At 43.6% G+C, this 27,293-nt stretch overlaps 1 protein-coding gene across 5 annotated transcripts in view; it reads right to left on the bottom strand.

Moving 5' to 3' along the window:
- TRRAP (transformation/transcription domain associated protein) overlaps window positions 1-27,293 on the bottom strand; it is a 125,792-nt gene that overhangs the window by 61,162 nt on the left and 37,337 nt on the right. For 3 of the 5 annotated variants that reach the window (XM_058285801.2, XM_071211147.1, XM_058285804.2), the window contains exons 22-42: window positions 26,925-27,076; window positions 24,479-24,678; window positions 23,157-23,374; window positions 22,853-23,050; window positions 21,785-22,045; window positions 21,123-21,284; window positions 16,405-16,501; window positions 14,898-15,019; window positions 14,397-14,567; window positions 13,270-13,338; window positions 8,983-9,102; window positions 8,611-8,730; window positions 8,094-8,258; window positions 7,822-8,003; window positions 7,405-7,603; window positions 6,926-7,054; window positions 4,864-5,130; window positions 3,363-3,569; window positions 2,511-2,669; window positions 2,291-2,425; window positions 240-350 (exon numbers count right to left, since the gene is read on the bottom strand). In XM_058285801.2, coding sequence (XP_058141784.1) covers window positions 240-350; window positions 2,291-2,425; window positions 2,511-2,669; window positions 3,363-3,569; window positions 4,864-5,130; window positions 6,926-7,054; window positions 7,405-7,603; window positions 7,822-8,003; window positions 8,094-8,258; window positions 8,611-8,730; window positions 8,983-9,102; window positions 13,270-13,338; window positions 14,397-14,567; window positions 14,898-15,019; window positions 16,405-16,501; window positions 21,123-21,284; window positions 21,785-22,045; window positions 22,853-23,050; window positions 23,157-23,374; window positions 24,479-24,678; window positions 26,925-27,076 — 3,444 coding nt within the window. Of the gene's footprint in view, window positions 1-239; window positions 351-2,290; window positions 2,426-2,510; window positions 2,670-3,362; window positions 3,570-4,863; window positions 5,131-6,925; window positions 7,055-7,404; window positions 7,604-7,821; window positions 8,004-8,093; window positions 8,259-8,610; window positions 8,731-8,982; window positions 9,103-10,634; window positions 10,656-10,784; window positions 10,839-13,269; window positions 13,339-14,396; window positions 14,568-14,897; window positions 15,020-16,404; window positions 16,502-21,122; window positions 21,285-21,784; window positions 22,046-22,852; window positions 23,051-23,156; window positions 23,375-24,478; window positions 24,679-26,924; window positions 27,077-27,293 lie in introns of all 5 variants that reach the window. The other 2 variants (XM_058285800.2, XM_058285802.2) reach the window with 1 other exon arrangement.

The following is a 27,293-nucleotide window of genomic DNA, read 5'->3' as shown; positions in this document are numbered from 1 at the left end:
TAATGCTAAGATTGTCTTTAGTTACATGATACATTCTTATTTTATTACCAGTGAAAGAAAAAATGTTTTTCAGAAGATCCATGCAGTGCATGGAATTTTGTATTCAAGTAGCAGAACCAGCTCTCAGACCTCAGTGTGCCTTTTTCTTTTCTGACTCTAGATCATAGACATACTGGGGGGAAAGACTCCTAGCTTTTGTTGTGAAGAACACCAAACACAAGACATTCAGAATCCTGTACCTGACAAGCCACTCGGATGAGAAAATTGACCACGGTGTCCGTGTGCTGCTTATCAATGGGCTTGGCAAGAAGGGAATCAGCTCCAGGCAGTGACTGGCTCCTCCCAAACACCTAGGAAAGGACAGAAAAGGTTTCTGAATCCTGGGTTTTCCCCAGAGGGCATTCCCTGACCTTCCCAGCTCCCAATATGAGAATCTCAAGGTGCAGACGCTGGCACCTGGCATCAGGAACACGAGACAGGCGTGCCTCTGCCCTCATGAGACAAACACACCCAGCAGGGAGCAGATGACTAGTAACTAAAGCAGGTATGATGGGAGGTCCGCGGTTCAAACCCCGGGCCTCCTTGACCCATGTGGAGCTGGCCCACGCACAGTGCTGATGTGTGCAAGGACTGCCGTGCCACACAGGGGTGCCCCTGCGTAGGGGAGCCCCACGCACAAGGAGTGTGCCCTGTAAGAAGAGCTGCCCAGTGCGAAAGAGGGTTCAGCTTGCCCAAGAATGGCACTGCATACAGGGAGGGCTGGCACGGGAAGATGACGCAACAGGAAGAAAACACAGATTCCCATGCCACTGACAACAACAGAAGCGGACAAAGGGGAACGCGCAGTAAATGGACACAGAGAGCAGACAACTGGGGGGGGGGTGAGAAATTAAAGATAAATAAATAAATAAAGAAGGTATGAAGAAAGTAACAGGTCATGTGAATAAGAAAAAGAGGGAGTGTGAGTCAAGGAAGGTGAAAGGAAGACCCTGGTAGATCTTAGGATCGAGAAGAAGTCAGCCACGAGGAAGATGAGAGGTGCTCCACGGAGAGAAAGGAACAAGGCTGAGTCCTGAGAGAGCAAAGAACCTGGAGTCTCAAAGTTGAGGAAAGGCCACCTATGAAGAATGGTGAGCAAGGACCTGGGGAGACGAAAGCTGCCAGCACACAGAGGGTTAGCCCCAAAGGCCTTGAAGGTCAAGGTCAGGATGCATTTTATTTCTGCGTACAATGGGAAGCCTCTTTAGGCACAGCAAGATAAGTTGCCTTTTTTCTTTTAAACTCTTCATTCTGAAATGATTAGATTCACAAGAAGTTCCAAAAACCATAAAGAGGTCCCAAGAGCCCTTCCCTTAGCTCCCCCAGCCTTAAATTCGGAAAAGAAAGTTGTTTGTGAACAATGTCTTGAAGGGTGGTACAAGAGGAAGCAGAGGGGCAAGTTAGGAGGCAGTTTCAGCAACCTGGGGAAGTGGGGAAGACGGGCAGAGGGGAAGGGGGAAAGAGGGGAAGAGCGGAAGGGGGGGAAAGGACAGGGGCAGATTGAAGGGGCAAGAGAGGAAGAAGGGACAAGGGGAAGGGGGGAAGGTGTGAAGACAGGAAGAGGCCAGTGGTGTGGGAGAGATGAGAAAGGGGAAGGTGTCCACGGCAGGACTGAGAGGACTTGCTCTCGGACCAGATGTGCAGAGTTGTGAGTGGACGGTCCAGCTGCACATGGGGTGTGCTGGTGCCACACACTCCCACACAACACTGAGGAGTGGAGGAGCGCTCAGGCACAGCATTGTTCAGCTGTTCAGGCACAGAGTTGGAAGTTTATGTGGCTGAGCCAGTGTTTACTGTCCCAGGGACCTGTCCCAAATGTGTCCGGCACAGGGCTCTGAACTAGTCACTCAAGGGGCAAGGAGAGTGAGCCCCAGGACCCTCTTGCCGGCTGCACTCCAAACATCACGGAGAACACACTGTGTTTTTAAAGATTAATCCCAACATGGACATATATTCTCAAAATGTTTTACTTTAGAGTTTCTCTTATGCCTTTTCCAAGTAATGAACCATTATCACCAGACTCCAGTGTTATCAAGTGAGCACCAAAGAAAACACCTCGGGAGCTCGGAAGCCCCCCCAGTGATGCCATGTCACCATGTTCCCACATGTGGAGCGCAGCCTTTCCCAGCCACCTCTCCGGCCCGGTCTCGGTACTGACACACATCACGGGGCGACATAGAAATGAACAAGCCTTCACAAGCAGCACAGCACCCAGGAAGAAGCCCACTGCCAGGGGTGCCCGTGAACTTACTGCGCTTATCGCCCCCGAGGCCGTCCGAAAGCGCTTCACCTCCTGGGCAGAATCCACCGACAGGCCCCTCTTGATGGAAGATGAGACAGAATTGACGCCTTCTCCACTGGAACTTGGATCCATATCTGAATCCGGCTTAAAACACACACACGCTGGACTTTACTGACTGATCTTAATGCACGATACAATCTGGGGAGACCTGAGGGCGCCGTAACCTTACCTGCTGGTCCTTAATCCTCTGCAGCTCCCACTTGATGACGACTTCCGAGAGGTCCACGGCCAGCCGCCTCTGCTCAATGGTGACGCTGGGCGTAAAGCCCAGCCGCTGCATGGCGCTGACCATGTGCTGCACCAGGTGGTGCCGCACTGGGTAGTACACCTGCAGGCACCGGCCGGTCAGAGAAGCCGGGCCTCGGCCCTGACACACGTGCACGCACACACACATACAACCTCATGCTCAAGAATTTGGAATAACTTCAACAAAAAAAATTCCCAGAACCCTACCCCATCCATGTACATGCGGGTGCACACTTCTAGATAACTGGATGAACAGGCTGAAAATGCTATCTTTAGGAAACGCTGGAAAACTGAATTCCCTTTAGGGACGTAATACATGAATCAAAATTCAGGTGTGATACCATGAAAGTTCAAGGACATATAAAGAATCAAATTCCCAATTCTAAAAGAACGCTGCCAACAAATTAAGTCAATCCTTTCTCCTCTACCAAATATCTACAGGGAAATGTTTACTTAGGAATAAATCCAACAAAGTGGGTGATTCGTCTACATAGAGGGAAGTGCTAAAGATACATACACCTTTCAAGGCAAGTTACCAAAATCTAGATTGAATGACTACCTCCTGTCTTACAACACAGTACTTACAATAACACTGTGGTCTTAGAAGCACACAGTTGGGACACGGGCACTACACTTCAGCCATTTCCAAACTGGCAAAGCTGTGCACACACACGCACATTAGTCAATGAGCCAGAAATAGCCTTATGCAAAGATGAATGAAAGAGGTAAATGCCCAAAAGTGATTACCCATCCATCTACAGGACGTCCTCCGTACCTTAAAATGCTGCACTATCAAATGCAAAATATGAACCAGCTGTGGGACCGTGTGGCCCTCCTCCACGATGATCTTCCTTGTCCAGTGGGTCAGCATCTGGTGCCCGTCTTCCATCCGTGCAGGCACGGCCGGGGTCAAGATGGCCATCGCCTGCCTGACAATGGCTCGAGCTTCCATTGCATGGGCCTTGAGAAGACTATGAAAAACCTAACACAGGAAAGAGCTTATGTGAGATGAGAGGAATAAACAAACCAGACAAAACAAAAAAAACCACTAAAACAATACAATGTATAAACAAACCAAGATAGGATGTTTTAGAAAAAAAATTTTAAATTATTTAGAAAACAGCTTAATTGCTTTTCCTCCATTAAGTTTTGATCAATGAACACGTGTTGTGCTCTAACATTTAATGACCATCTACTACGTGCCCATGCTGGGCTAGAGAGGGGCATTCAAAAATAAGTAAGACCTAGCTCTTGCTGCCAGGGATCTTAGGTCTAACAGCAAGTTAGTGGACGGGCACCATCACTCCACTCTGGCTACACTGTGGAAAATGGATTGCAGGGACAATGTTAAAGGCAGTGGTAAGAAGCTCTGGCAATAGTTCCAGTGAGAGCTGACAGCCCAGTGTGAGGTTATGGATTAGAGCTGACCTGACCCTGTGGCAGGGCTGCAGGGCGGGAGGGAGGTGATGGTGGCAGAAATCAACAGGATGTGACCATGAGGATGCCTGGACACTGGGAAAATTACACAGAGTGAAGACAACCCTCCAGGGTCCAGCTTAGACGAGCTGGGCGCAGTGCCCAGCAGAAACCGGGAGCTGCCTCTGAAATGGGGACATGCCAAGAGGCCCCTGGCTCTGTCAGGGTCTGAAGCTTACTACCACAAAAGTTCCCAAGAGGAGTGAGGAGAGGAAAACAACAACAGAACAGAGTAAGAACCATCACATATGGAGCAGACAAGTTGAGCACTCAAGAGTATTATTACATTTAATTTTTCCATAACGACATTAACTCACCCAATGTCACAGAGCTTACGAGTGGAGGTAACAAAACTCAAACCCAGGGCTGCAGGACCTCAAAGTCTAAACCACCGAGAGGAGACTCGGTGCTTGACACCATCGACATGGCGGAGGGGTCAGGGAGAGCAAAGTTCAAAAGGACCTGCTGCCTGTAGCTACAGGACTAGGCTGGGGCCCGTGAACAGAACATTTGTGATGGATGGGTGGGTGCAGGAGCTTGAGGGAAAACTGGAGACAAATCGGTTTCAAAAGCAAGGCTGTAGAAGAGCACGCGAGCAGAGACGTGAAGGAGGTAGGGGTTGGGAGCAAGGGACATGAATAAGCACAAGAGGAAGGTTATTTATATATATATGGCATAAACGAGCATTTTCAAAGGCTGATGGGGAAAGACAGTAGAAAAGGAGAGGCTGGGCTTGTATACAGGAGCAAGGTGTACATGTATACAAACGCATGTGGACGGGAGGGAGACCTGCAAAATACCTGAAGGACAATTTTCTTATGTATTGCAAATTTGGCAATGATGTGGGCCAGAAGTAAGTGTCCGCTGTACTTGCAAGCTGGGTCCACGCACGCCTTGGAGAGCAGGCAGGGCCAGGCGAAGGTCATGAGGCGGCGCAGCTTGCTGTTGCGGTTCTTGTTGTTGTCATGAATGTGGTGGGGGGCGTGCTCCACCAGCAGCGTGGCATACTGCAGGAGGTAGATGCGCAGCGAGTCCAGCATGTCTGCTTGCTTCTCGGGGTCAAGGACCTGCAGGGCAGGGCCAGCAGAAGGGAAGGCAGCTCTCGTTTGGAACTTTGTCACCTACCAAGGGCCTGGCAGTAAGCTTACATCTTTAAGGCATACACACACGGTGAGCAGAAAATACTGACTTTTACAACGAGGGACGCAATAACGTCACATCAATCTTCATTTTCTACATATGGATTAGAAACTCATGAATTGTATTCAATGTTCCAAAAAAAGATTTTGGTGTGAAGTACTTAGCTTTGGAATGCTTTATATTTAGTACGTAATGTCTCTTTTGACTTCCTCTTTGATACAGGGTGATTTAGGACCCAGTTGATTAATTTCCAAGTAAATGAGATTTTATTTCTAGTACCTTTTTTTTTTGAGGTACCAGAGCCTGGGATTGAACCTGGGACCTCCCATGTGGGAAGCAGGCACTCAATCACTTGAGCCATATACACTCCCTCTAGTAACTGCTTAAATTATTTATTCTTTTTCTACATTATGTGAATCAAATAATATGATCTGGAAAAATGCTTATTTTTTTAAAAATTATGATGTACTATTTGACAAGTAGCTAACATATTTTTGTTGGTGTTTCATGGACATAAGGAAAAAAATGTCCATTTTCTTTGAGGAATACTCTATTGAAACAGGTATATTGACTGCACGACTGCATCGTCCAGTTCAAGTGTAACTACCGTAACTTACTTTCTGTTGACGAGACTGTCCAATTCTGGACAAAAGATAAACTGAAATCTTCTGGCACAGTTGTATTTTTGCCAGGGTCCCCTTCACCTTCCATGAACCTCTTGCCTTATGACATCCTCTCACCGCCAAGCTCTGACAGCCCCTCCAGCCCTTCCCACCCAAGGAAGAGCGGGCATGCCACTTCTCCTCCCGTCCTGAGCCAAAAGCACGTGACCCAGCTGGCACAGACCAGAAAGGTAGCAAAGGGGAAGGGGCCATGCTCCTCCATCTGCCCAAAATACAGCAAAGATCAGTATGTGAACCAAGAATAAATTCCTGGGCTCAGCTCTACTTTCCTTGGGGCCAGCGGAACTGAGGTGGACAAAAACAGCTGTATCCCTCCAAAGAGCATTAATATGAGATGGTCTTCTATTACAGAACCCAATAATTTTCATTTCAGATGTGGAATGCCAGTCACTCATCGTACTACAAAAAAACACTCAGTAAATACTCTCAAGGTGAACACAATGTCAAAGAGTGAATTTAAATAGCCTCACCTGCGTCAGACAGTGGAGGCATTAGAGTATATGCAGACATTCCTCAAAGAATCACTGAATTCAAAAACCTCTCTAATGCAAACTAGAAAAGTTACTGGAAAAACAACTTTATAAATGCATAAAAAATGCCACAAAAATGTTTCATTATCTTGGCAATAAAGGGTCACAGTGGCAATGGGTACAGTCTAATATTCTTACCAGCTTTCAGAAGAAATGTTCTGCTAAACTAAAATTACAAAGAGAATGCCAAAACTTGACTCACCAGCAACAGCAGCTTTTACACAATAACTTGCTTTGATATCTGAGTTTTCATTGAGATATACTGTGCTTCTCATTGGAATCTATTAATCTGGGACTTTAACTCATTCCAAAATGAGCTACTTTCCAGAATTCACTTCTAAGTATTATAATGTAATGCTCTACTGTAAGCTAATACAATTGAATCAAAAACAAAACAAAACAAAACACCATCCTTAGTGAAATAAACGTTTTTCAGTGAATCCCATAACATAAACATTCATTCACCTGCCAGGTTAATTTTCATACCAATACATTGTTAGTAATCCCACCTTGGTTATAAAAACACTGGTGATGCTTTCTGGATTATCTCCTTCTGGATTAGGAGGTCCTAAGAGCTGCTCCCCTTCACCTTTCTCAAAGCTATATAAGAAAGCAGGATTCAAGATATGCTGCAAAACCTACCAAAAACAAAAACAAAAACAAAGTAAGAAAAGGAAAACAAAGCCATGCTGTTTATTTCCTTTAAGAAGGCTGGAATGGCAACCAGTTTGACCATATTGCACCACGGAGCTGGAGGAAGAGAGAGATGTTGGTCTCTCTTACACTGCTCACTTTGAGCCAGTCATTTTCTAAAATTAAGGAAACAAAAACCTACTCTTCAGCAATGGATTCACTGGCTCTTTTCTCATGGACAGTCCAGCCTAGAATTTACATGTCAACTAAAGAAAGCTGAGAGTGCCCTAGGTCCCCAAGACAGTGAAGCCCACCTGCCCCACCCCACCTTCTCCAGCCTCACAGGGAGACCCACCTTAGCTTTCAGTTCATCTCCAAAGTTGGGGTCATTGAAGTCTACAAAGCGAAAAAAGAGGGCCCGTTTTTGAGCAATGCTATAATTTTTGGGAATCTCTTCCTCCATATACTCTTTCAAGAATGTCATGTTACAGAGAAAACGACCAGTAAAGGCTCGGAGCAGCTGGAAAAGCAGCTCTATATCTCCATAGTTTCTTCTGAAAGGGCAAAAAAAGAAAAACAGGTCAACTTACAGTAAGTTTCATTACTCCCTATCCCCTGACTTGCCTTTTAAATAGTTTCAAGTTATAGCCCATCACCACAGTTCTGATTCCACGCGCCCAGTGAACAGCTAGGCACCAAGTAAGGACAAGGCTCCCGTTCAGCTTATTAGCCTGAATGTATCACCTGAAGCCAGACATGACAATGCACCCACTTGCAGTAGTTCAGCAGACAGTAGGCCAGCAGCTTGGGCTCCTTCCAGTTGGTGGCAGCCATGTTCTCCTTACGGTGTCTTTCTTGAAAGATGTCACTGACCCACACCCGTCTCAACTGGCTCACCAAAGAGTGCTGATTGGCCAGCCAGGAGTCGTCATTCTTAACTATAATACTTATGATCTGTCAAAGAAGAGACAATTAGGATGAACAGAATTCTCTCTGCATCTCAAACTTCTGGGGATTCTGGCGTCCAGATTAAGAGACAAGTACCTTGATGGCCTGGAACTGCAGGTCCAGGCGCATCGTGCTGGTGCTGGGCGAGCCGGGGCGCACAGCGGTCTGGGTGCCCCCAGGCAGCAGCAGCGTGATGAACCTGTTGGGATTAGCTGCCAGCACATCACGAAGAGGTCTGGCATCTTTATGTTTTAGAAAACTCTGAAAACAAAACGAACATACAAAAAGGCTGTGTTAAACTAATTCAAAACTTACACAAGTCACTGTAGGCACACTTAAAAAAAAAAGCGGCTTAAACAGTCATCATACTTTATGATTTTCATAATCCTGACAGCACATTTGTTACGACCACTACCCCCTGTCCCCCTCAGATCCTACAAAGAGTGAATCCTGGACTTGAACTCTCCACTTACACAAGCAAACAGCAGTTATATTTCTAACACTCAAATATATTTCAGAAAAGTAAAGTCAGGACACTGAACGGCAAGAGAAGAGATTGTATATTACAGAACACGGGCTGACAAAGACTTGCAGGGACACCCAGCGCCCATACCATAAACATGCGGCTCCACTGGGGATCATTCAGTGTTGCTTCCATCATGAACAGCTCCACCGTCTGCGAGGGGTGCCGGGTCAGGAACTTGATCAGAGGCTCTCTGAATGGACTGCCGGCCTGGAAAACGGTGAAACTGCACCTTATACCCTTGCCCTGCCAAATGCTGAGGCTCTTCTATCCTAACTGGATTGTCTACCAACCTAACACGTAAGAGCCTGCTCTCCCTCCATAACTGGAGGGTGCAGACAACCGCGAGCGAATGTTCGTACCTAGGATCTTTACACTTCAGCCCATTTAACTACACAGCAGAGGAAGTATCACAAATAGAGGGAGGAAAAATCAGAATAGATTCTAAAGCTGACCATTTACCTCAATCAACATAGCTCGTTCTGTTTTCATTACAACCTCCAACAGAGGCTTTACCAGAGTCTGAGGTGCAGCTGGGATCAGGTGGAAAAGGTTTATAATTGCCGAACAGATCTTCATTTCCTAGTAAAGAAAAACTGATATTATGAAATGGGCCAATTAGTTTCACGAGCTGATGGCAACATGACCACAGGCCCTACTAAACTCTAACTAGATCCACAAGGCTAGCCAACAAAAGCAGAGTTACCATGTCAAAAGTCGCAGGTCACCCACCCTGGATTACAACTGCGTCCTACGGAGCGTAACTGCCCATGGCCTTCAGACTGTCAGCGGAGGGGGGAGGGCCTAGCTGTGTGTGCGTGAGTGACTCTGCTGTGCTCATTCTCACGTGCAGGGACAAGCGCTGGAAGCAACCTTCTGGCCATCTGTGCTAGTGGCCCTCACAGAGGAGGGGGTGACCCCTCATGTGGTCACAAGACCAGGACCCTGGCCCACTGGGCCGTGACCTCACCAGGTCTCCCTGTCAGCTAGGTTCTGAGGGCACAGACTTCTTTTGCCCTCAAAATCTAGCACAAAGGAAATCCTCCAAAAATGCTCAAGTATTTCAACTAAAAAATAACCCTGAACCTAAGTAATTACTTGGCCATGGTACTAAGTATTTTTCAACCAGGCTTAAAAATCAAGCTGACAAACTGCTATATTGAATCATTATTTAAAGTGTGAAATGCCAAGAGTCTGCACTTTCACATAAGCCAATGGCCCAGTGGTCGACAGCTCTGAGCGAGAGTCACTTCAACTTTCCGGTTTTGATTTCAGTTCCCCTAGTTATGCTTCTGCAGTTCACAGGAGTTCCACACGGCCACAGGGAAGGGAAGAAGCCCTGTCGGTCCGTCCTGCACCACGGTCATTATGGTTGTGACCCTGAGCATGTTAAAATGGGGGCAACAAATGCCAGTCATAAGGAATTAGCTCAGGTGTGCTCCCATCCCACCTCTCCCACAGAATTTAAGTCTTCAGACTAAGTAAGTTTAGTGCTGAAATATAACATTTTAGTAATGGCATTTTTATATTTTGGTTTCTAGTTTTCCAAGGCTTGTCATAAAATCACTTCTTTCATCTTCCCAGAGCCACTGGAAGACAGAAATGACAGGAGAGAGAAAGTGCAGACTATCCTAGGTCATGCAGAGTTGTCACTGCATCAGTGTGTGTGTTTGAGAGGGGGCAATGCGGGGGCTGGTGGAGGGGCAGGGAGGTGATAAGTCCAAAGCAGCCGGCAGTCTCACTTGCCAGGAGGTGCACTATCTTCTCTGTGGAGTTTCCCCTCAAGAGGCTGATGCATGAGTTCATATGAACATTATGAGAGCATACCCCAAGTGAATTTTAAACAGTATTGCAATATTGCAATTCTAACGGAGAGAGAACAGAAAACTCAGAATCTTGCTTAACGGTTCCTGACAGAGAAACATGCTTGGCATGTGGACAGTTCACAGCAATAAAACCAATACAACTCTGCCACAGACAGACAGACAAGACGGTTCACTGCACTCCAAGGCACCACGCACTACGCCCACTACAGAACCACGAAACAGCTAACAAGTCACAGCAAAACCCGGGACGACAGCAACCCCCTCCTCTGCCTCCACTGGAATTCTCACCTCTACCCCTTCCATGGCAGGCTGAACCAAAACAAAAATTACAGCATGAAAAACAGCAACAAAAGAGTAAAAAGAAAAGAAAAGAAAAGAAAATATAAACTGTTCTTCACATTGCAAGTCATTAACTGACTTTTAATAGGTTGTTCTCACCTCAAACTGACAGAATGGAGACAAGGAACATCTCCCGCACTCTGAAATGCTTTCCTGAAGATGGGGAGGAAAATCATCTTTTTTCTATTTATGTTATTTACATAAAAACTTCCCATATACTCATTCACAATAAGGATTATTGGGGAAAACAAGACAGTAAAGACACAATTATCAGAAAGCACACAATAATTAACAAATGCTCAACAGCAAAAGGTACACCTTCCACCCTTCAGATGTCCAACATGGTCCTCCTAAGAGTGTATTCCCTTCCTAGGGATTTCAGAACTCTGGTCTAAGGGGAGAAAGAGACCTTGTTGCATGCAAATACATTTAAAAACCTGTTTAATTCCAGTGACTAGTCCATCATGTGAAGTGCTGAGCCACAGCTGTCCCAGGCGGGTTAGGCCACTGATGAGGCCCACATATGGAGAAGCCACCACAGGCTGCACCACCACCCACCGCTATCCGCGTTACCTCCCGGAGCCAATCTCCATCTGTCCTGAACTAGCTTTATGTGTACTGGGGTTGGAGGGGCTGAGGATGTACCAAAACTGGCATAGAAAGTGGTCATGAGCTCCCATCAGCTCAGTCTTAACAAGGACAACTTTCGTGAACCTGACAGCTCAATGGACATGTGCCCACGGAGGAGTTTTTATGAATTGTTTAATCAACTATTTCACATGTCTCCCATTCTAGTTTTTCAATTAGGCAATGCTATTTGGGGATCTTACAAAACATGAACAAACTACTTTCCAAGACCCATTTCCAATCCTATATAACATCCATAAAAAATGAGCAGAGCTCCAAAACAAAAGGCAGCCTGGCTCCAGGCTTAGAGGACAAAGCTACAGCCACTGCCTGTGGGTCCCAAACACCCGGGCCTCCACGTGCAAACAGCCTCCCTCACGGAGAGGGATGTCCCAGGTTGCTCAGGTGATACACTCAAAACAATGATCAGTGTTTCAGAAGGAGCTTCATTACTTCCCAATGTATACATGACTCCACCCCCACATACAACTGCCCCCACCCCACCTCCAAGAAACCTCTGAATAATTTGCTGTGAAAGTTTATGGAATCTTTTTGATCCAAAGACTGTCATTCATCTACCCATTAGGTTTTTAGTATTTCTCCTAGAATTGACAATGTGTGTTTCAGAGAATTAACAGCTTTTAAAAACAAACAAATTTTAAAGCAAAAATACCTAGCAGATCAGAGATGGGGAAAACAAGTAATGAGGTACATGTACCTAATCCCAAGAGCTGATGCTTTTTAGTACAATCTGCTGTCCTCAAAAAGACTTCCTGATTTTTTTCTGCATATATCAGAAAAGAGGTCATAGATGGTATAATCCTCCTAAAAAGTTTAAAATTTGTGGTTTAATTTTGTTTAGCGGCTCTTTAGAAGCAGCAGAAAATGAATTAAACAAAACACTTTGACACAGAATGGTCAAAACAAAGCATATAATAAAGTCAAAAATAAAGAAAAGTAAAAAAAAATCAAAGTTGGGATGAAACATAGCATCAAACTGGCCCAAGAGGACAAAAAGTCCCATTAATTATGTCTTGAAGCACTATAAAGAAACTCCTTAATCAGGACAGTGCTATAAAATCCCTGCAGGTATACAGACTCAAGGAACACCATTCCACTAAGAAGATCATCAACTTTAAAAGTACTTGAAAAAGTATTTACATATACAAATAAAAACAAGATTCAAAACAGCAGAAAGCATTCCTTTTTTTTAGGTCGAGTGGACTGAACCCAGGACCTTGTACATGGGAAGCAGGAGGTCAACCACTGAGCTACATCTGCTCCCCAAAGCATTCATTTTTAAGTTTTTAATGACCAACATCAGATACTTCAGAAGATTTAACTAATGCTGTTTCCCTTCTCAAAACCATAAAAATGTGTTTTGAAGTACTAGTCATTTAATTTCTGGTGAACAAACTGGGATGGACAATTTGGACCTAGAAAACACATATGCCAAACATTTATGTAATGCTTTATTACATTCCCCTTAATGCTTTCTTAAGTCCTAAAAAAAAAATCTAGTAGATTTCATCAGGCAATAACAATCACAAATGTTTACCCGACTATCCATTGACGAAAAGCAATGGAAAAACGATAGCAGAGGGAGGGACTACCCTAAAAATGGAAACTACCAAGAAGAATCTAGAAAATTTACACTATTTCAGGCAAAACTAATATAATTAAAATTCTACATTTCAAGTTTCCCAGAATTCATGTAAACAAAAACTTCATATTAAAGTGAACAAGAGATGTTAAAGACACACAAAAATATTCAGCAATTAAGAGAAATAAAGGCAAAATGTTATACTTAAAAAACACATTTAAGAATTTACATGTAATCAGGTACAACTGGGTATCTACCCGACACGTGCGTTCAGAGCACTACTCTGGATTAACACTGACGCCAGGTGTGCAGCATGGCGGCCCGGCCCGGCCCCAAAACAAACGAGTCACTCACGTTTCCGTCGCTCCTCTGGCCCCCTTTGTGGGTTATGACCACCACTTCCATCCACTTGCGCAGATGTTGCTGTTGGAAAAACACATCTTTAGGCACTTTTTCCTCCATTGCATCAGGAGCGTTTCACACACAAAATGCTGCTGTCAGGTGAAAACTCATACGTAATCATCAATTCCCATCCAAATTCCCATGAGCACTGCGGTGCGCCTATTACTGAAATAGCCCAGGTATCAGACTTAGGATGAAAATAACTGGCATTTGTGTACGTTGTAGGTAAAGAGGCTGAATTTACCCTGGTACAAAATGAAACTTCCTCAAGCCTGGCCCTTACAACACAAGGTTTGTCATCTTACTACCGTATTAACATATGCTACAGCTATGTCCAGGGTATGCCGATGGTCAGAGGTACGCGAGAGGTGGGGTAGAGAAGTGACAAGCACCACCCCTGCCCTGGGGCAGTTTATGGTCCAGTGGGGAAAACAAAGCAAAATGCATAAGTAAAGGCTGCAGGTAATAAATGTGTGGTAAATGTTACAAAAGACTAACAGGAAGCAGCTTTAGACCAAGGCTGAGGGGGTCAGGAAGGACCAATGAGGGAGCAACTTCCAAGGGCTCAAGAGTCACACCCGCCAGAAGCAGAAGAGAAGGGCACTCCAGAAAGAAGAGACTGCTGGAATGCTCTGGTGGGCAATCTGACAATAGAGTGGAGACAAAATGCAGCCATTCCTTGTGATCCAGAAATTCTACCTCTGGAAATTGAAGCCACAGACACATGTTAAATCACGAATAAGGTTTTCACTGCATCTGTCTATAATGGCAAAAGACTGGAAACAATGCGGCAATTGTTCAAAAAAATGATGGCATAACTATATAATGAAATATTATAGTAGCCATGAAACAGAACAAAGCAGCCCTGAATGCTGAAGTGATCCCCAAGACGTAGTGTTAAGTGAAAAAAAATCAAGAACTGTGCATATTTCCTTTGTGAGAAAAAGAACATATACGTATGTCCTATTACATATGTAAGACAACCCTAAAGGGATATACAAGAAACTTTCAATATCAGTTGTCAAAAGTATTTAAAATGTTTTAAGGTGTGTTATGGAGTATGTCTGAATTTGGCTTACCATCATCTGATCACAAAATTTATCATTAAAGGAATTTGGGAAGAGCCTAGTAACCGAGGTCAGACGATTCACAACATTCAATGTCAAGCTTCTATAATCTCCCAGCATCATCAATAAAGGTCTCATATGTGTATGGATTTGATCTACTTCTATTGTAGCACCTTCTAAAAACTGTTCAAAAAGAAAGATTATAAAGAAAAATTAATAGCAGAAAATTTTTAATAGAAATGCAGCTCATATTCAATCCTAGTAAACATGTTTTTGCTTGGGAAAATGTATTAACCATATATATTCCATAATTTACGATAAAATGATGACATATCTTTACTGTTTAGTTTCTTCTTTTCTTTTTTTAATCATTTTGTTTTACTGTTTAATGTTTTAAAGCTCAGTAGGTCTATGAAACAGGGAAAGCCATTATAACAATCTAGTGACAACAGGCATATAGGCCAAAGGAAATGGAAGAACTCTTCAAGCAAGTGGACACGCACGCACACTCACCTTTCTCATGCATGCTTCTCCTGCCTCCTGGAGCTCACTATTTGTGGAATTAAGGGCTTTGAAGAGTGCAGCAATGATCTTCTCTCTTGACTGTGGAAGGTAATTACAGGCAGCAAGTGCATCTTTAGGGACAGAAATCAATAGAATTTCATTGTTAATCTGAAAACATGCACGAACAGTGTTCTTCTCTAAAGGCTCCTGCTGACAAACAAAAATGTGAATCACTAAACCCCTTTGCCAACTACTGTTGGCCCAGAGAAAGACAGGACACATGCATGGTGTTTCACCCCATGTTCAGTAGTATCTAAGACTAAAATCAAGAGCCTGCCAGAGCTCCACCCCTACCCTCCAGACAGGAGGAAGAAGACTGCAGAGTGGAGAAGGGGCCAGACACCCCTCCTGAGACATCCCCAGAGTGTGAGCACAGCTGCAGGTGGCCTGGACACACGATGAACCAGAGGGAGCAAGCTCTTGGGACCCTGTGCCCACAGGAAGGAATCAGACACAGCCTGGCTTCCCTGAACTACCCAAGTCTAACAAGAAGCCTCCTCCCAACTCTGGGTGTTAAAGGCATTAAGTCTTTAAAAGCAAAGCTATTCTCAGGAAAGGGGTCACACCTCAACCCTGTATGTTAGCTGAGAGCTAACGTCCTAGCAAGAGTAATGCCTATCTTAGCCAAGAGGAAAGAGACACACGAGCAGCAGCCTGAAGATAGGGGCCCAACAGGGACGGCGCCGCCACCCCACAGCTCCGTGGCGGCACCTCCCTCGCCCTGGCCTGCTAGGCCCTGAAGCACCTCTCCTAGTCCCTGTCCTTTGCTCTTCCACAGCTAACTCCAAATCAACTCTAGTAGTATTTTAATGAGTGTATTAAAATCAGCAAAGAGACAAAGTCAATGAAAAAAGCTTGCATTGCATATTTACTAACAAAGAAACCTAAAAGTGACTGTTCTTGGTACAAGGGTCAGTCATTACCGAGCTAGTATATTTTCTGAAGCTGTGCAACTCTATGCTAAGCGATAACTGATGCTGCTAACTGAAGCCTAGTGACTACAGTATCCTTGAATGCTTTCGGAATCACTAAAAAGTCAATCAACAAAGAACACACACAATCACGCACCCAAAAAGAGTCTATGAAAGTTGCAGTGTATCTTACTACATATTCTGGTTCTGATGAAAATGGCAATGCATGCACGGTATGCCTCTTAACCAGAACATTTGATTCAGAGAATTCAAAGGTAACAATTTACTACAGAGTAAATAGTTTACTATGAAGTTAAATCCATAATACACTATAGAGTAAAAGATTATTCAAATCTTAACAATTTATATAGTCCATTGGATCTCATTCTAACATGGCAGTTTGATAAACATAAAAACATAACTCAGTCATTTCACCTTAAAAAGATCACAAAAAGCCAGAAAATTTAAAGGAGAAAAAAAAAAAAGGTCACTATCTCCTTTCATCTTCATACCCAATAAACTGTTTCAGATTTACATTAACTTACTTAATGCTGCAATTCGTAAAGGTACAAGTGACGGAAGACTTTTATAACAGGGTAGCTTTGTTAAAGCAGAATCTTCAGCCTCACACAAGTTCAAGAGCTGCAAAGTAAAGATAAAACTTTTTAATTTAGCCCACTATGGGGACATAATAACCACCTTACAAAAGAGAGCAGTCATCCACACGCACCTCAAGACCTTTAGTAACTTTCTAAATTAACACTTAACAGGAAATCAATTAATTATTTTCAAAGTAATGACAAACGCAAATCCTAAAGTATCAAGATATGACCAAGATTCCTTATTCTAAAGCAAAAATCAATGAACTTCATTAGGGAAATAAATTTGTAAATACTTTCTCATCTATCCACTGATACGAAACTGTTTTTTTTTTCTTTAAAGAGAGGATCACTTTAACTGCAAATTTCACAATGGCAGGTACGTCTTTTTCAGAGCTGCTCCCAATGCCCAGGGCCAGTGTTCAAAAATATATATGCACCAGAGTTCAAATATTTATTTTTTCAAGCATAAAGAAAGTCACTAGAACTGCTTCAACTAGAGATTTGGTGGCTAACCTTCCAGATGCTTTACCATTCAAATAAAGATATATGTATCTGGAACATCATATATGGTGTTCTGTTACTTACTTTTCCCTTCTCTTTATGTATGTTCTGGAAAAAATGGTGCCAAATTTTACTTTTTTTTTTTAAGGTACTGGGGCCTGAGATTGACCCTAGGACTTTATATGTGCTAAGCTCAACCAGAGCCACATCAGCAACCCTGAGTTGATTTTTTCATTTGTTTGCCTATTTGGTTTTTTCCCTCTCCCTTCCCCCCCCTGCTGTTTTTCTGTGTCCATTCACTGTGTCATCTTCTGTGTCTGTTTCTCTTTTTGTCTTCCCTTCGTTTTCTTCTAGGATTCCCCCGGATTCAATCCTGAGCACCTCCAATGTGGAGAGAGGTTCCCTGTCACCTGCGCTTCCTTAGTCACTGGTTTCTGTTGCATCTTGCCTTGACTCTCCCCTTCGTCTCTCTTTTTGTTGTGTCATCATCTTGCTGTGTGGCTCACCATGTGGGCAATGGCTTACCACATGGGCACTGGGTTCAACATGTGGGTATGCCTTTTGTGGGTTTTTTTTTTTGGGGGGGGGTATCAAACCCAGGTCCTCCCATATGGTAGGCTTGGAAATCCCAGTCACTTAAGCCACCTCCACTTTCCTGTTTTTTTGCCTGTTTTTAGGAGGCTCCAGAAACCAAACCCAAGATCTCCATGTGGGAAGCAGGCACTCAGCCACTTAAGCCACATCTGCTCCCTGCCCCCCCCCTTTAAAGATTCCTACCTCATAAAAGATTTGAAAACAGTAGAAAAAAGGATCTCATTGAAAAGCACTTTGGACCAGCGGCCCTAATCCATTCCTGAGGAAGCCATAGTTACTAGTTATCATATGTTCTTCAAATACACTCCCCTCATGTAAGTATGCACGTGTATGCATGTGTTCCACCACCGTTTTTAAAAGATAAACACACACATACTGCTCTTTATTGAGCAAATGTCCAGCCAAGCCTTCAATATCAGCACACAGAGAGCTGTCCCATTCTCTACCTGCACTGCAGCATTCCACTGTGTATCGGTACCATAATTACTTTACATATTAAACATCCTAATTTAGCCATTTCCCTAGTGATGCAAACTTACAGATGATTCCTGTTTTTTATTTCTACAACAATGCTACAATGAACATCTTTATATAACACAAATGCAACTATATATGTAGAATAAATTCTTGGATGTCAAATTTTTGAAATAGAGCTTTAAAAAAAAAATGTTGCTCTATAGGGCCAAGTTGCCTTGCAAAGAGGTTTTTCTAATCTACACACCCACCAAAAGTTCGTGAGAATGTTTCTCGATACTACTTACCAACAGTATATTATCAAGCATTTTGTTCATCAATATGAGGATACCAAGGGTATTTCGTCATTTTAACTTGCATTTATTTAACTGTGAATGAGAATGACCATTTCATCTTAAAAAGTCCTTTGTAAACTGTTCTAGGAACTACCTGTTCAACACCTGGCAGACACCGCCAATGGCCCACTCTAACTCCACCCTCCCTGCATTCCAACAGAACCTGGACGCCGCGCTCAGTGTACCAGAGCCACGCTTCTGCTAAAAACACTGGAGGTGCTTCCTGGGTTATCTCCTTCCAGGTTAGACCAAAGGCACAGCCTTAGGAGGACTAAGGAGACAGACACAGGAGACTGTGGTCTGGCAGCACGGTGGAGCCCCCAAACTGCCCCTGGACTATTTCTCTCCAAGCTTTTTTGCATGACTATAGGAGACAGCCGAGTGTAACCCCCAACTCAGAAGGAGACCTTTGCCCATTTTTCTGTCATCGCCATTTTAAAAGGCTACATATGTTTTAGTACCTGGATGTGCCATCATTTGATTGATTCTTGGTTATTGGACAGTACGCTTTACTTCAGGCTCATAGTTGTCCCTCAAAAGCTATGAGAAGGGATGTGTGACTACCCTAGAAAGCCAGAGTTTCCAAACACTGCCACACACCACAATCACCCAGGAAGCTTTTATACAGTAAATTCCCAGATCCCACCCCAAATCTACTGAACTTGAATCTCCAGGGTCAAAACTCAAGATCTGTGTTTTTCAAAAGGTCCCCAACTATCTCTGATTCAGCCAGCACTGACAGGCATCTAGAAAGCCAGCTTCATACCCCTGGTATCTTCAGCACGCTTCTTTTTTTTTTCTCTTAAAGATTTATTTTACTTGTTTCTGCCCACCCCCCTTCTTTGCGCTGTCTGCTCTGTTCATTGTGTGTGCTCTGTATCTTCTAGTCTTTTAGGAGACATGGGAGTCGAACCCAGGACCTCCCATGTGGGAGAGAGGCGCCCAATCACTTGAGCCACTTCTGCTGCTTGCTGTGTTTCTCATTATGTCTCCTTGTTGCATCAGTTCACAGTGCCAGCCCATCCTGTCAGCTCGTCGTGCCAGCCCCATCGCGCCGGCCTGTCGCCTCAGCTTTTTGCTGAGCTTTTTGTTCATCTTCGTTAGGAGGTACCAGGAAAGGAACCTGGGACCTCCCATGTGGCAGGTGGATGCCCAACATCTTGAGCGACATCTGCTTCCCCCTCAGCACATTTTATTCATACCCAGTTCTGATCTTGAGTTTAGCGAGGAATTTTTCACACCTGTGGTTGACACATCAGTCTCACAGCCAAAGGAAGCTGTCCTCCCATTCCCTAGTGGCTCTTTTTAGACCCACTGTCAACTATGATGAACAATAACCCTTATACAAGGCACACAAGGTCAAAGCCAGATCATGTGATAATATTTCTGAGCAAAAAAGGGACTTAAAAAAAAAATCAAGAGGCAAGTTTTTCATAATTAAAAATTGAGACTTAGTGTGGACAAGAATCTGCCTCCTTATGATTCTTGCCTTGCTTGATTTACCTCGACAATGTCTCCAGAAATAGAATTCAGGGAAGCGGATTTGGCCCAATGGATAGGGCACCCACCTACCACATGGGAGGTCCAGGGTTCAAACCCAGGGTCTCCTGACCCATGTGGAGCTGGCCCATGCACAATGCTGATGCATGCAAGGAGTGCCATGCCATGCAGGGGTGTCCTCCACATAGGGGAGCTCCACGAGCAAGGAGTGCGCCCCATAAGGAGAGGTGCCCGGCGCGAAAGAAGTGCAGCCTGCCCAGGAATGGTGCCACACACACAATGGTGCAGACGCAGCAAGATGATGAAACAAAATGACAAAGATTTCCGGTGCCAGTGGCAAGAATGCAGAAGAACACACAGCGAATTGACCCAGAGAGCAGACAACTGGGAGGGCGGGAATAAAAATAATGATAATTAAAAAAAAAATAGAATTCACTCCAATAAATATTTCAAATTCAGTTGATCACAAGACCATTATTGTATTCTAACAATTAATGCATATAACTTGACTGTATCTGCAGTTTCATTTCTGTTTACACCACAGTAGAATCGACTAATATAGGTTTACACTGACAAATACTTATAAAAATCATCTGCCACTGCCCACATCTTAGGCCAAGGGTCAAGTTGAATCTGCTAAATGAAATGAGGACCTGGCAGGGCAATATAGCAATTAGGAACCAGCTCTAAGGTAACAGTGTTGGTTCAAATCTAAGCTCTTGGCTCACCTGCTCTGTGGCTTTAGGTAAGTAACCAACCTGAAGCCTCAGTTTCCTCTTCTTCAACATGAGAACAAACAGTGTCTATACTGTCAGAACTGAAAAAAGGAATTCATGTGAAAATCTCAACAGCACCTGGCACCTATGACTAAAAAACCCAATAAACTGACCCTTGCCATGTGCCAGCCTTGTTCTGGGCACCAGCTATTACAAGAGTGGTTAAATGGGACAGGTACAGCCTTATCTTTAAAATGCAATTTTTAAGGTCCTAAAAATCAAGATCCTCTGTAGAGGCCTAACAGAGTCCAAGGACTCAGAAAACACCAGCATTTGGCTGACCAAAGTCATCATGCCTTCCTTCTAGCCAATGCCAGAAGGTAGTATACCTCCTCGGAGTGTTGTGCCACGTCAGGGCTGATTACCTGAGGCCCCTGCCCGTACCTTCGCTGAATGCTGCCCTGACCAGTCTTCACATACACAGAAAGGTTACCAGACACATGCCATCAGAAGCCACACCCCTTTGTGCTGCCACCCCTACCTCTGTGTAGAAAACCTTATGCTCCACCACATTAAGGTCCATCGTGAAGAGCCGCGGCTGTAAGGTGGTACAGAACGTGTTCCCCTCCATCAGGCCAATCTGTGCGTTGGCGGGCTGGTGTCTCAGCAGATGCTTCTTGGGTGGGACCATATCTTGGAGGACCTGGCAAAAGCAAGGAGAAAGCATCACTAACAAGTTGCCCCTTGAAAAGCCAACACCCACCGTCATCACTGTATTCTAAAACAATTGCCAATTTGAAAACCATAAATGAAAAGTAATTGTGGATGTTCTTTAATTAGCAAAGGGGAGGTATGATACACATGCTAACCTTGGTCATGAATAGACATTTCAGATACATTTAGTTCCTAAGGCTCTCGAGTTACCACTTTTCAAAAGTAAAAACAAAACACAAATCTACAAGATTGTGCTATACAGACCCAGGAAACCAGTCTTCTATTCTCTGGACACCAACAACTACTGATACAGCTGTAAACATAAGCATATCGCTATTTGCATTTTAGAGGTCAAAAAGAGCATTGCACCACAGCACTTGGTCACGTAGACACAAAATTATAAATCAAGTACCACCTAAAACTCCTATTTGATAAAAAGTCTCAAAAGTTTTATTTAAATGATCCTGGGTCAGGTGACAGAAATCTCACCTCTTTGTGGGGTTCCATTATCACTGTCACACTTTTTCCAGTGACCTGGGCCAATACCTGCAGTGAATGCATAGCCTGTTTTCTCACAGTGGAGTTTGGAGAGGTGACTTCTCGAACCAAATCATGGGTTACATGGTGAAAAGACTTTTCTTGAGCTGACAGAATCTCTTCAGCTCTTTCCTCATCTTTTAAAGGTGCTGCACATCTCATCAGGAGCTGCTCCAGGGTTGTCTTTGCCATGGCAACAGCTCCATTGGAAACCTGCGGGTCAGGAGAGCTTCAGAATGCGAAGTGTTCAATGCTGCCCACTGTCTCCTACACACTAGCCTGCTATAAATGTCACTGAGGGTCCCTGGCCCTCATTCCAGCCAACTGCCTTAAGATTACTTCATAATTGCCACTTGATGATTCAGCAACTAAATCACCTTGTAGAAAATTCTGTTACTCAGAAAATTAAATGTGGATCAAACCATGACCCTTACTTTTACCTGACAAATAGATAAGCTGCAATGTCCAACATATTCTATTTGTACATCTGCACACAAATTCATGAGAATAACTTTTATAAGAATTTTGGGGGTATGTGCCCCATTAAACCCTCATGGCAAGGCTGAGGAGGCAATTCCCCTTTACAGATGCATTGTTGCATATGCTGCCCTGAGATCTGTTCTTTATCAGTTACACAAGGTGAAAGTATTTGGGTTCGCAAAGAAAGCCTACAGCGGCTCTCATCTCTATTTTACTGACGTTACTGTAATGAAATCTGAGCACCTAAGTTATGAAGCATCCAGAAGAGCTTATTTGCAGAACTGTCTCATACTAACTTTTCCAGACAAATTAATTTCTTGAAAACATAAAAGTACTCGGATTATTTTTCAAAGGAAAACCAGTGTCATAATGATTCACTTTAGGAAATCAAAATTAAATCAGGAAGGGAGCCACTAGCAGGAATTAGTTAACCTGTTCATTTCTTTGAGTATGCTGGAGTTTACTAACAGAAGACTCTAAAATGCTGAAATGTTAAGTTCTGACCCAGTGCTCTACCATGAAACCTGCCCCATCACCCACCTCTCCAGTTAAGTCCATCATGACAAAGAGAAGTGCTTTGAGGAAGGTCTGCTGGTTCTGGAGAACCCACGTGAGAGGCAGCCGCTCCATGAGAAACTTGATGGACACCACCCCCCCCAGCTTCGCATACCAGGCCTGTTCGTAACAGCAAGCACACAAGCGCTCCACAATGTAAGAGAAGAGGGGCAGCTGGCAGGCCTGGAGGGAAAAACAAACAAGAAGGTGTAGTCACCACTTTCTAGAATGATCACCCCCAGGAACAAACACTCCAGAAATGAGAGGACACTCCTCAGTCCTTCCTTACCCTCTCCTTTGAGCCCAGGATGATACTGGCAACATCAAATATCACAGCTAGGGCCACCTCCCCAATTTTGCACAGTTCCTTTTCTTCATATGCCATACAAATAGCTATCGCATCAATAAGGACCAAGGGATCCATTCCTTTAGACCCATTTTCTTCACTGTGGAACATGGCGGTGCTGGGCTGGCTTCCCACCTGGTAGCAAGGAAGCAAGAAAGGACCTGAAAGGAGAGGCAGAGGGGATGGAAGAACATAAATTTTTATTTACCCAATTTCTTTCATGTTAGGAATTCAATAAAAGTCAGCCCTGGTCATTTTAAGCCAACTTCTGTTAAACCACAAGTGTTAGTAAACTCAGAGGTCCAATTTGCACTGAGGTCATTTTTCTCAATGTTTTCCACCAAACACTTATTATTTCCAAGTTTGTTCAATCATAACTCAAAAATGCCATAGTTTACAATAACCATAAAAGAGCCAGGCTTTAAAAAATCACTACCGAGGCTACGGGGTACAGCATGGGAATGACTGAGGGTTATGTTTGGACAATCCAAACAAAAAAGTAACAGCCAAAAGCAACAACATCCAAATACAGTCAATACCAAGTTAGAAAACAATCTGCCACCAATTACTAACTAATACCTCATAGGAGTCCAAACACCAGGCAAGACAGAAGCTTACAGTTTTGCAGGGAAGACAATGTTAACACAGAAGAAACACTGAGAAATGTAAAATGTTAAGTTGTACAGTACTGACAGTTGAGGCCAAGAGATAAAATGGGGAAAGTTCTATGTGTTCTGCTCATAGAGCTCAAAGTGATGGGGTACTGAGGACACAATCTAGGGTGGGCTCCAGTGTGGGCTGGAGACCAGTGCTTACCTGCAGGCTAGTCAGTACTGGTTTGGGAGATGCAAAATTTGAGAAAAGCGTTTAGAAACTTACATAGCAACTGACAGTGTCATGACATTTTCACTGTCTTTTACAAAAGTATCAGACCACAGTGGATTGGGAAAAAAAAATGGTCCTTCACTACAGCTTCTGAGAACCACTGAGGCAGAAGTGAGGGGCTATTCCAGGCAGGGGAAGTGGAAAGGATGACTGACGGTGGGTGGAAAACGAGCCCCGCGTGGGGAGACGTGGAGGAGCTGGCTGTGCAGCAGAGTGGTGAAGGCTGAACCCTATAAAACCACCCTGGAGAGGAAGGTCAGCATGACCACAAACCACTGCTCTTTTTCATGTAGTGCGTCCAAAAGTAGTCCACCCCCATTTTCAAATGGAAAATGAAAAAATAAAACACCTCCTCTGCCCCGACAGGTCCCCACACTCACCACACTGCTGGGCCACAGCCACCATGGTGTAGTGGCGAATCAGGCTGGCCACAAAAGGCAGGGCACTGGGCCGGAGATCTTTAATGACAGCGGACATGAACGCCCCGGTCAGAGCCTGCTCAAACGTTTTACGCGCTGGAGTGTCCTGGGCTTTGTACCGATGTGATATGATGACACTGGGTATAGTCTTTTCTGTAAAGCTGAAAGACAAAATTAAATCCATCATCATCACGCTGAACCAGGACTTTTGTTATTTTCGACCTGCCCATTTCCATCTTATTCAGATACAGACCTGAGTACATTTATCTCTGCACATGCCCTGGAATCAAACACGATGAATTTCACCATGGACTTTTACAGCCAGTGGTTCCACAGACCACATCTACTCTAATATGAGTACAGGCAATGAATCAGAGGTGAATCACAAAATGGCAGCATATCTGGTATTTTTGTAACTATTTTCAATTTTAAGCAAATTGATGTTTGAGTTTCATCTTTTATAAAATCAAGCCAAATCCCAAGAAATACTCAAATTATCCTTTAGAATTTCCTTCAGTGAAGATCTGCTAGCAGATTTGTTTTCACTTATTTGAAAACATCACTATTTCATCCTTGTTCTTGAGTCTTAGTTGCATTAGACTCGTGATTCTAGTATGGTATTTTCTTTCACAGCTACCCATCTATTGATCACTTGAAGATAATCTATTTTTTCCTGTCGGCCTTTTTTTTTTTTTTTTTTTAAGATTTATCTATCTATTTGCTTCTCTCCCCCGTGCCCTGCTGTCTGCTCTGTGTCCATTCACTGTGTATTCTTCTGTGTCTGCTTGTATTCTCATCAAGTGGCACTGGGGATCTGTGTGTCTCTTTGTTGAGTCTTGCTGCGTCAGCTCTCCATGTGTGTGGCACCACTCCTGGATGGGCTGTGGTTTTGCACGGGGTGGCTCTCCTTGTGCAGGGACCACTCCTTGTGCTGGGGGGCATCCCTGCGTGGACCAGTACTCCTTGCACGCGGCAGCACTGCACGTGGACCAGCTCACCACACGAGCCAGAAGGCCCTGGGTATCAAACCCTTGGACCTCCTATATGGTAGGCGGATGCTCTATCTGTTGAGCCATACCTGTTTCCCTCTCTGTCAGCTTTTAAGATTCTCTTGGTTTCTGATTTCTAGCCATTTCATTATGATGCATCTTTGCATATATTTCTATTTATCCTGCTTCAGATTCACTAAAAATCTTGAATCTGTGCATTATTTTCAAGTTTTTTTCATCAGTTCTGAGAACTTCTCAGCCATGATGTCAAGTATTGCCTGTCTCCTTTGCTCTCCCCTCTCCTAAGAGTCTTGAAGCAAACATGTGCTGTTCCACTCTATCCTTCACAACTCTCACCCTCTTAATTCAATGTTTCACCTTTTTCTCCCTATATATGCATTCTTAATAAGGTCTTTTGTCTTATTTCATAACAAAGATTTTCTCTGGGTTTTAAAAAGATTTGCTTGGGCAGCTTCTTATAGTTTTCTATTTCTTGCAGGTATTTTCAAGTTTGTCTTTTCTTTTTAAACATAGTGAGATAGATTAAGGAGTGAAAAATTTTGTTTTTTTTGTTTATTATTATTGAAATAACAAAAATGCTCTAATGATTGAAGTGATGAATACCCAACTATGTGATTATACAAAATACTATTGATTCTACACTTTGGATGAACTGTATGCTTTATTAACATGTACCCATAAAATTGATTTGTTCAAAAAACAACAACACATAGTGAGCACAGTTAAAACTGTTTCTGATGATCCTACTAACTGAAGTCTGCACAGAACAGTGTCTGCTTTCTGTTGATTCTGGCTGGCTCTTACTTATGTTGCTTTATTTCCTTGGTTATCTTTATTCTCTCTTCAATGCCCTCTTAGCAACTAAGCACCTATTATACACTTGGCATTATTTCTGATGCTGGGAGATATGTGAAAATATACAGAAAAAATTCCTTCCCTAAAACTTACAACTCAGAAAGATCATATACAAACATATTTCGAAAGATCATTTTATAAAGATCACAGCCTTAGGTGATGAGAGCAAACTATAAATAATGCATGACAAATATCTGGAGACAGAAAAGGTCACCATGGACTGGAAATGCAAAAAACGCAATGAACACCCATTATGTGCCATGTACTGTGGAAATAATGGTGAGCAAAAGGGAGGGTAGCTGTGACCTTTGATTTCTTGACGCTTATAATCTAATGGGGGAGACAATCAAACACATTAAACACAGATTACAACTGAGAGAAATTCTAATTCTCAAGCCCCTTGTTCTCCTTTCCATGTTCTTTGAAAGCCAAGAGAAGCATTACTAGGCAAACATTTCATTTTCCCAATTTGTAGGAGCATGCGCCTAACACTAGGAACCATAGTGTCAGGGTTCCTAACAATCCCTCAAGTCCCGACATACTTAGGGTGTGCAAGGAGCTGATAGAGCGCGTGCTTATTGTCCTCCAGACTCATCATCGCCACCAGGAAGCACTTGATCACCTCCCACGCCTGCCTGCGGTAGTAGGGCTCAGTGTTGGCACTTTTCAGGCAGTCCAGAGCTGTTTCAATGGCCTACAAAGAGAGAAAATCAACACAAAAACTAGCTTTTACTGAAATGGCATGATTTTAAAGAGCTATGGCAGGAAGCATCTGCAGCATCCATAAGTGTTCTACTGTATACTTTCTCTTGAAGAGAGCACAGAGGGTCCAGACATTCCAAAAGGTACTCTCATCCGTAGATGCTGCAAAATAAGGAAATGCAGGGTTCAAATAAAAATGTAAAATGGAG

This window comes from Dasypus novemcinctus, chromosome 23 (assembly GCF_030445035.2).
Source record: "Dasypus novemcinctus isolate mDasNov1 chromosome 23, mDasNov1.1.hap2, whole genome shotgun sequence".
In the NCBI taxonomy this organism is placed as follows: domain Eukaryota; kingdom Metazoa; phylum Chordata; class Mammalia; order Cingulata; family Dasypodidae; genus Dasypus; species Dasypus novemcinctus.
The sequence above is the reverse complement of the archived record's forward strand: the minus strand, read 5'-3'. Positions and strand labels throughout refer to the sequence as shown.